Below are 10,071 nucleotides of genomic sequence, written 5' to 3' on the forward strand. Positions count from 1 at the left end.
CTCCACCTTTAGCCGATAGTCGGAGGGTCAGAGATAAAATCACCGAATGGTGTGAAGACAGGGGTAGAATGAATAAACAGTTCAAAACACGCGCTAAAACTAGTGATATACGCATAAAAATGGAAAGCGCGTCTCCAAGTCGCGAAGTCGCGTATTCTACTCCACAAAGTGCAAGAACTATCAATCAATATACATCCCAGCTACATTTAACACTTTACATATTGCTTATTGCTTATGATTCAGATTACTTTTGATATTACTCAATTTCCATAACATAACATTATCTTTCATGTACTTTACCAAGTCATATTTTGTGAAGATATAATGCCTCTTCAAAAATCCTTCTCTGAGACTAATCATTCAGGAAAAGAGAACCACGTATGTATGCGTTCTACTAACTGTGGAATAACACTTTCAACAAATGATCATCATATGAACGAAACTGGAAGCTAATTGAGTTACAGTCCCGACAGCCGTGGCAGAGGAATAAAAGTTATCAGAACCAACAACAAAAGCCTAAAGTTCCCGCAAAACCTTTAGCAGAGAAACCGCCGGTACCTATTTCTACAACCACGAAGAATATACTTAGCAACTTTCAATATCGAGAACAACCTGGGAAAGGAGATGATTCGAAAGAGGTTATAAATTTAGTATCATCGGAGACTGATAGTAGAATTGCCACGCCTTCGAAGAGTCGGCGGCAAGGCTCATCGAGAGATGAGAAGAGTTCTGTAGAAGAAGATGTCTTTCTTGACGACTCTACTTCAGCAGATGTACCTTCAACGCCGTCAATGGGGTTCGATCCCACGCAGAATGCCGATTTCAGACGACCATTTAAAGCGGTATCACCTGACGATCGGATAATCTGGGATACAAATAAGGATAGTCAACAATTACCAGAACCTGAGAGCGGCAAACTGGGAAAAAGGAAGAGGGACGATGATGATATTGGCAGAGCACAGAGCTCTTCACCTATACTAGGTCAATCTTCGCAAGCAGATTCATTTCCTAGGCCGGGGCCAGAAGTCGAGGTATGGATGAAATTGGGTCAGACTAAGGACATTAAGCTCTCGCGAATTATGGAAAACGCATCTCCGCAATCATCGAGGGAAGGAAACACGCCTAGAGGATTGACCAGATCAAGAAGTCTTGGCAATCCATTGAAACCCAAGAGACACCAACCAAGCAGGATAGGAAATAGTAGGAATATCGATACGCCGGGTTTGATGAGGAGATTGCAGGAAGATTACAAGCCCAAGGAGATTTCTAGTGGTCCTTCCAGCTCATCACCTCTTCCTGATAAAGGTCATTTTCAATTTGAAGGACCAAGTTCTCCATTGGGCGGAAAAGGAACTGAGAAGAGGACATCGCCCTTGAAAAGGAGACTCGAGCCGCCCTCTTCACCAAGTATGAATGTCGAATCTAATGTTGCTTTACCGAGTCCAAAAAGACCTGCCACTGCCGAGTCAAATTATGGTTCCGATGATGGTCTAGATGAAATTGGTGGAATGATACTTTCGGCTATCGAATCACAATCGCAAGTTCCTGCAGCTTCAATATTGCGACCACTACCACCGAGAACATATGAATCGCCAATTAAGCCTAGGGCTAGCTCTACATATAAATCCCAGATTGTATCCAAAAGTCCTGACCCTTCGAAAGCATTGGAGGACGATAGTAGCGACGAATTTGGTGAAGGTTTGGACGATGATGATTTCGATGCCGCATTTGCAGGATCAGCTCCGGTAGATGATGTGGAGCTTCCGCCGTCAAGGCCGAGAGGTGCAACAGCTAAGAAGGAAGAGTCTGATGATGAATATGGCGACGATATAGACGATTCAGATTTTGCGGCTGCAGAGATAGCAGCAACGCAGTCACTAAAACAATCAACAAATAGCTTAATGCCTGTACGTCCGAGAAATCCATAGCAATATATTATTAATTCAATGCTAAGAAATGTCTAGTCTATGGAAAAAGCTCGCGCAATTCAAAGATATCTTGTCACTATGATAGATGATAATCAGTATGAAGGTGTTAATGGTAGAATGCAACCAGAAAAGGTAAACTCTCATGAACTTTTGCCATGATTTAGCTAACCACCCACGAGACACTGTATCTTCAACCTGAGCGCTCAAAAATCAAAAGAATGGTATATCTCAGAGGCACTTGGATTGATACTCCAGTGACCACCAAGGCTTTTGTTCATATCATTGGTAAGTTTGATGCACAGGGAATCTGTGTCATAGATGATAACTCTGGCTTGATCATTCTTCATCCGGACCATCTTATATCTGCGCTTGTAGTAGCGGATTCTTTTGGGTGTACTCGTCGTGCTGTTCTTCAAGATAGGGTCAAAGCCACTGGTGAAGCATCCCCAGCTATGCTTTATGGAACGATTCTTCATGAGATATTTCAAGCTGCAATGCTTGTCAATCGCTGGGACAGGATGTTTCTTGGCGAGCTTATTGATAAGCTTGCTCAAAGACATCTTGAAGACTTGTATGTTATTAAAGTCGAGATACCTCAAGCTGTAGAATATCTACATAGTAAAATGGGAGAATTACAAGCATGGGCAGAATTGTTTGTGTCGTCCCAACCAAAGGTATGTGAACCAATCCACTTTCCACTCTGAATACTAACCTGCTTTATCAGCCTGGAGCTCTAGTAAAAGCTGGAAATGGTGATACTGTGGCCATGTGTGTCAGTAATCTTCTCGATGTTGAGGAACACGTTTGGTCTCCAATGTATGGTCTGAAAGGTAACATTGATGCGACGGTACAAATCACAATGAGAGACGAAAAAGGGCAAAGAACTCTCACTGCACCCTTTGAGGTCAAGACCGGCAAGAATCCCAGTGTTGCCAACCGTGCACAAACAGCGCTTTACAATCTTCTCATATCTGATCGATATGATGTTGAGATTGCTTATGGAATTTTGTACTACATGGAAACTTCAGAGACCATTAGAATTCCCGCCATTCGTCATGAACTTCGCCATATGATCATGCAGCGGAACGAGCTCGCGTGTTTTGTCCGTGAGAAAAATGCTCAACTTCCACCAATGCTCAAAAAGGAGAATATGTGTGGAAGGTGTTATGCGAAGAATACCTGCTTCATTTACCACAAACTGGCTGATGATGGAACTGGAGAGACAAGCGGTATGAAAGAGAAGTTTGATGAAGTGGTCAAGCATCTTACTCCAAGGCATAAAGAGTTCTTCCTCAAATGGGATGATCTTCTTACGAAAGAAGAGAAAGATTCCTTGAAGTTTCGTCGAGAACTATGGACTATGTTGAGCTCAGAGCGAGAGAAGCTTGGTCGGTGTTTCTCGAACGTTATAATTGAGGAAGGATCGGCATACGAAGATCAGAATAATGAAAAGATTAATCGATATCGATACACCATGATCAAACCAAAAAATACCGCAGCTCCCGGGTTCTCCTTCATGGACTCTCAGATAATAGTAGGAGAGCCAATTGTTATCTCAGATGAAAAGGGCCACTTTGCTCTCGCCAAAGGTTATGTTACAAACGTACGCAAGAACAGGATTACAGTCGCTGTTGATCGGCGTTTACACAATGCTCGCATCAGACAACCCGGATTTGATGAGATTAATAACCAGGTCTTTGCTAGTATCATGGAAGTCGCTGCAGAAGGATCTACACCAGCTAACTCTATTGGGAAAATAAAAGAGGATCCAATTCTTTATCGTCTCGATAAAGATGAATTCAGTAATGGTCTTGCTACCGTTCGGAACAATCTCATCCAGATCATGACCGAAGGTCCATTTGGATCACGCGAAATTCGAAGTCTAGTAGTTGATCTCAAGCCTCCCCGGTTCAAACCACATTCCACTCAGTATACACTCAAAGATCGATCTTGTATCAATGTGGATCAACGCCGTGCTATCGAAAAAGTCATGTCCGCACAGGATTATGCTCTAGTACTTGGTATGCCTGGTACTGGAAAGACTACAACAATTGCTCACATCATTCGAGCTCTTGTTTCGCAAGGGAAATCCGTTCTCCTCACCTCTTACACTCATACAGCTGTTGACAATATCCTTCTGAAACTTCGCGATGACTCAATCCCGATCCTACGTCTAGGCACTAAAGCTAAGATTCACCCCGATGTTCAAGAATTTGCCAAACTCGCTGTCGAACCTAAAGAAACCATGGAAGAAATTCGAAGTGCCTGGCATGACACACCAATTATTGCCACAAGTTGCCTCGGTATCAACCATCCCATCTTCAACGAACGTACATTTGACTACTGCATAGTAGATGAAGCTTCTCAAATTACACTACCCGTCTGTGTTGGTCCCATTCGCCTCGCTCGCACATTTATCCTTGTCGGAGACCACAACCAACTTCCGCCCTTGGTTAAAGACGAAGAAGCCCGTAAAGGAGGTCTGGATATCTCTCTCTTCAAATATCTCTCCGATGCCCATCCTCAAAGCGTCGTCTACCTCGAACATCAATACCGTATGAACGCCGACGTAATGGCTCTCTCCAATGCACTCATTTACAACGGTCGTCTTAAATGCGGTAGCACTTCTGTTGCTAATCGTAAGATAGTTATTCCCGATATGGAAGCTTTGAAAGCAAATCATCACACACCCAGTAGTATCTTACACAGTACACAAAAATCCATTTGTCTCGAGCCAAAAAAGGGAAGATGCTGGTTACGAGATCTCTTGGATCCGGATGTTACCGTAGCATTCGTTGATACCGATGGTCTCGGCGAAATAGCACGAGAAAGTGAAAAGGGAAATCGAACTGTAAATGACGTGGAAGCTAGAATCGTAACACAACTTGTTACTTCTCTCATAGCAGTCGGCGTCGATCCTACGGAGATCGGAGTCATGACACATTACCGCTCCCAGTTGGCTTTGCTTAAAGATAGTCTCCGAACCGCTAAAGGTGTGGAGATGCATACTGCAGATAGGTTTCAGGGGAGAGACAAGGAGGTCATTGTGTTGAGCTTAGTGAGAAGTAATGAGGGTGGAAGCATTGGGGAGCTGTTGAAGGATTGGAGGAGGATTAATGTGGCTTTCACGAGAGCGAAGACGAAGTTGTTGGTTGTGGGGAGTAGAGGGACGTTGAAAGGGAAGGGGGGGAATGATGGAGGAGATCGAAAAGAAGAAATGGTGAGCAGATTTGTTAGGTTGATGGAGGAGAAGAAGTGGGTTTATGAGTTGAAGGAGGAGCAGTTAATGGGACATTGGTGGGAGGTGTCGGGGACTGCGACGCAGGGAAGTGTGGGATTGTCGCAGTGGGTTAAGGTAGAGAAGGATATGGGGAAGAGGAAGAGGGAAAACCCTGTTTTGATGGATATCGAGGGGGACGAAGATGGAGACAAGGAAAACGAGCGAATGGGCGTGATACCCACCAAGAGAGAACTGATGGGTATGAAGAGCGGCAAAGGCAAACACCAGCCTAAGAAGATTAAAGGAGGTTTAGCGACGAATAATGGAAATATACGGCAAGGAAGCGTTTTGATGGATTTGGTTAATGATATGTCATAATTCATTAGAATTGGGAACAGAAATTTGTAGGATTATCATGATCAGGGGTTTTAGGATGGGAATGCTCTTACGGCTCATGTTTTTGTCTTGAGCATAGCGTTGAGGTGGGAAACAAGCTTTAGTATATCTTTTGTATGGATCGGGATGCTGGTGTTTGGGTATATTCATAGGGTAGAAGAGAAAACGGACTTGGTTTTCTTCATAGCATGTATGAGATGCGTTTGCATTGTTTGGTCGATATGCTACGATGCTTTTCTTCATTCGCATGTAGCATTGAAGGGAAAGATAATTTGAAATGGTTAATGTGGAAATCATGTGTGAATATTAGGAATCAATTAAACTGCAAGATTGCGAGGCGTGAGTAATATGCGATGTTTCCTTTCGCTGCTTGTTACTTTCTATGAACGTATGTAGGCATTGGGTGTTTAAATGTGATATGTGGAGTGCAAGAAAAATGAGATTGAAATGAGTCGAGAAGAAAGAATTTTGAGCATACAGTGCTAGTCTTGAGTTGGTGTCGGTGTTAGTGTTTAGTGACCGGAAGGTTTGCAGATGCCAAGTTGTACTTGGATGTTTGATGTCTGATATCTAATGTGTATCGTATCTATTCCGTCTCGAATTTCTGGATCACTTTTAGTAGTAGGTAGATATTTGATAGTAGATTGAGTATTTAGATTTGCTTCACAGAGGTAGTAACAATCTGGCCGATCGAGTGAGGGTTTGTTAGGCGTCTAAATTTATCTTGGATAACTAGAGGAAAAATGTTTCAAATCTCTCTTCTTGCTTTGCTTTCACAAACGAATCTTACTTTTGTAGATTAGATGGTGCCAATTGCAAGCAATCCAACATCGTGGTGCAAGGAGCGACTGGCTGGGAATCATGGATATTATAAAGTAATCATCTATTTATTTATTCCATATGAATGAATAATATTGCAGCATACCAATCTTGTGCAATTCTATCGCCATAAGAGGAATTTAATTTTACATACATTATTGCGATATCTCCATGAGGTTCTACAAGTAAGTATCTTCAAAAGTAAGGAAGTAGACCACGCAAAAATAAGATTGCATGCCCTACCATTCATGTCTTAATATATAAGCGAACCCCTTTTTCTTTCTCGTTCTCTTTCTCTTTCTCTTTTAACGCCTTTGAGTAATGGATATCCATATCCATATCCACATCCATACCACTACCCAACAAGAATCGAAAAAGAACAAGAAAAAAATATGAGGAATCGCTACCCATCCCATCCAATCCAATCCAATCCTCAATCTTCACTTCCGCACACTATTACATACCAGTATATATTCTCTAAAATTGTTCTCACAACTGATTAATTATCTATCAGATCAGATCAAATCAGAGGTGATCAGAGATGAACGAACCAAACAATCGATTAATCAAAACCATAAATTCCGATTGATGTATGTACCTAGGTATCAACATCAAACCGTCTTCGAATAAATTTGTGAGTAGTCGAAAGGTTGAGCGAGAAAGTATTATATCATATTACATCATTTCATATCCCCCATCTCCTCCTCCCTCTCCCCCTCCCTCTCCCCCTCCCTCTCCCCTTCCCTCTCCCCCTCCCTCTCCATACATATCTAGACACCTTCTCACTATCACGATAAAACAAAATACCATCAAAAACTAATCTAATCTTATCTAATCCCACTCATCCTATACTCAATATATACGAGTACAGTATAAACATATATAACACTCATTTCAACAGCAATACCAAGTTCTACTTCTACTTCTACTTCTTATTTATGACTTAAAGTATCAATATCAATATCATCCTCACCCTTCCTCCTCACCCTTCCTCCTCACCCTTCTTCCCCACCCTTCTTTCCACCCTCCTCCATCAGACATATCATTTCTGGAATGAGCTAAAAAGGAAAAAGTAATAAATAATTAACATCAATATCACCCTCACCATCACTCCAAAAACAAACCTAGTCTCTGAATTCATTTATAATTATTTATAATATAATTATCGTCGCAGCTTTCCTAGAAGTCTCGAGTCCCAATCCAACTATTTATTTCATTCCGCATGACACTTTTCAATTCAATTCATTTCATATGATATTTATCATATCCATCATATTCATCATATTTATCATATCCATCATATCCATCATATCCATCATATCCATCATATCCATCATATCCATCATATCCATCATATCCATCATATCCCCTCCAGCAACCAAAACCCAAATTCTCTAATGAGATAAGAGGGTGGGTAGGTAGTAAGTAACAACGACTTTTGCGCAGAAGATGGTTCTCATTTTGAAAGGTTCCGAATTTTCTGTATCGAGATAAATGGATAGATGAAGGTGAATGATCATCAACTCATTGCACTGCCAGAAGTCTAATCAATCGAAAAGACGGACAGCCAAGACAACAGACCTTCAGACAACAGACCTTCAGAAAACTAGACCATCAGACAAGCAGACCTCCAAAAACCAAAGTATCCAAGTCAAACAATGGAAATCCACAAAAACCACACAAGAGATACATATAAAGCTCAAACTACACCCAGCAGATAGAAAATAATATAATTTTACTCGACATAACATCCAAATCTCTCAAGCCTCCCACCCTATACACTCTCCGCCTAATACACAACCGCACTAACCACCTTCCCCCTACACTCACCAAAGCCCACCTTCCCTCCCTCTTCCACCCCACAAGTACCCCTCAAAGTAATCTCGTCACCATCCTTCAAAAACTTCCTCGTCTCCATTCCCACCAACCAAATATCCTTACTCCCACCCCACGTCATCTCCAACAAACTCCCCATTTCCTGATCGCCCTCGCCAGTAATCGTTCCACTACCCAAAAGATCACCTGTTCTCATATTACATCCTCCACTACTATGATGCGCAAGCATTTGTTCAAAACTCCATATCAAATTCTTCGCATTCACTTTCCCAATCGTAGTTGTACTTCCATCTGGAGTCGTGAGGTCAATCTCTAAATTAATATCTAGACCCGTATTATTACTCTCTTCTTTTAGATAATCCAATAATTCTCCCGATTTCGAGGCCTCCGTCTCCAATTTAGCGGTTCGGAAGGGCGCAATAGCGTCTTGGAGAACAACCCACGGACTAATACTTGTAGAGAAATTCTTCCCATTAAAAGGACCCAACGGGACATATTCCCAGTTCTGAATATCTCTTGCAGACCAATCATTCATGAGGACATATCCAAAGATATTTTCTCCGGCCTTGTTGACCTTGATAGGTTCTCCGAGTTCATTTCCGGTGCATAAGAAACATCCTAGCTCAAGTTCAATATCGAGTCTTCTAGAGGGTCCAAATATAGGTTTCTTAGGGCCAGGAGCCTTTGGATCCAGAATTATTTGACCATTGGGACGTGTAATTTGCGTTCCGGAGACGACGACCGAGGAAGCCCGACCATGGTATCCAATTGGAACATGTGTGTAATTTGGTTGTAGTGCATTTTCCGCTCCCTGGACATATCTATTAGAAACCCGCATCAAAACCACTCAAATACACCATGGGTGAACTCACTCTAAACATAGTCCCCGCATTCCTAGCATGATTGATACCCGCAAAAAAATCCGTGTAATCCCCAATCCTCATCGGCAGATGATTCTTCCAATCTCCCTTCTTTAGCAAACACTCTTTTTGTACTTCTTCATTATCCTTCAATAATTCCGGATATGGGGTATCCTCCTTAAAAACCTCTTGTATATATCTTCTAACTTCTCGATGAACAGGTTGACCTAATGCTGCGAATGCATTGAGGGTTGGTTCTTCGAAAACAGAGAGATGTTCTTTAAATGAAGGAAGTTTCTGGAATCCGGACGATTTAGAAAAGGCGAGGAGATCTAAGACATGGTCGCCGATACGAATAGCTTGACGGTGAGTGACCTGCGAGTTCCGAGAGGTGATAATACCAAAGGGAATATTGAGGATGGAGAAATCGCTGTTGGGTGGAATTCGAAGCCAAGACTTGAGAGGAGACATGCTGACAATAGCTAGCGAGGAATCTGTATACTAAAGAACTTGATGTGAGGTTAGAGTTGAGATTTGTCGATGAACGTAGAGAAGAAGGGAAGGGACAATAACTGTAAGTAGAAATTCAATTACAATTCACAAGTTCTTCAATCCGAATTCAATAAACATCAACCGAAGCCGATAATTCTCCAAGCCGACGTCAAGCTCAAGCTATCTCAAATGGAGGGGTAGTGAGTGCAAAGCTTCCACATTGTGGGGTCATCCATACATATTCTTTGCGGAATGAACATTTTGTGGAGCTGAAATTCGTCGCTCTGCCGCACGGTATTAATTCCGTCCTGAACCTCTCCATAAAAATTGTAGCATTTCCGCTGTCAGACATGAATGCTGGTCAAAGATCGTGGCAGCGATGTATCAGATATGATTCAATTTGAATCATATGGTGTAATATGCAATTTTAGATTCAGTAATACGTCAATCCATCGAGACTGATCCACCTGTCAGTGGGCTTTTGACATCTTGATCTCGGACAACGATTTGAGGTCAATTG

General features: G+C 42.0%; 2 protein-coding genes across 2 annotated transcripts; one reads left to right on the forward strand and one right to left on the reverse strand.

The window, feature by feature from the left end:
- Nucleotides 1-324: 324 nt before the first annotated feature.
- Nucleotides 325-5,526, forward strand: EAE97_002217 (uncharacterized protein; the record flags this gene model as incomplete). Its single annotated transcript, XM_038872728.1, has 5 exons — nt 325-378; nt 465-1,907; nt 1,965-2,060; nt 2,108-2,602; nt 2,653-5,526. The coding sequence occupies 5 exons, from the start codon at nt 325-327 to the stop codon at nt 5,524-5,526; spliced, it is 4,962 nt and encodes a 1,653-aa protein (XP_038735934.1).
- Nucleotides 5,527-8,152: 2,626 nt separating this feature from the next.
- On the reverse strand, nt 8,153-9,530 carry EAE97_002218 (uncharacterized protein; the record flags this gene model as incomplete). Its single annotated transcript, XM_038872729.1, has 2 exons — nt 8,153-9,010; nt 9,072-9,530. The coding sequence occupies 2 exons, from the start codon at nt 9,528-9,530 to the stop codon at nt 8,153-8,155; spliced, it is 1,317 nt and encodes a 438-aa protein (XP_038735935.1).
- Nucleotides 9,531-10,071: the final 541 nt, after the last annotated feature.

The sequence above is a fragment of the Botrytis byssoidea genome (assembly GCF_014898295.1).
Source record: "Botrytis byssoidea strain MUCL 94 chromosome Unknown BBYS_004, whole genome shotgun sequence".
Lineage (NCBI taxonomy): Eukaryota > Fungi > Ascomycota > Leotiomycetes > Helotiales > Sclerotiniaceae > Botrytis > Botrytis byssoidea.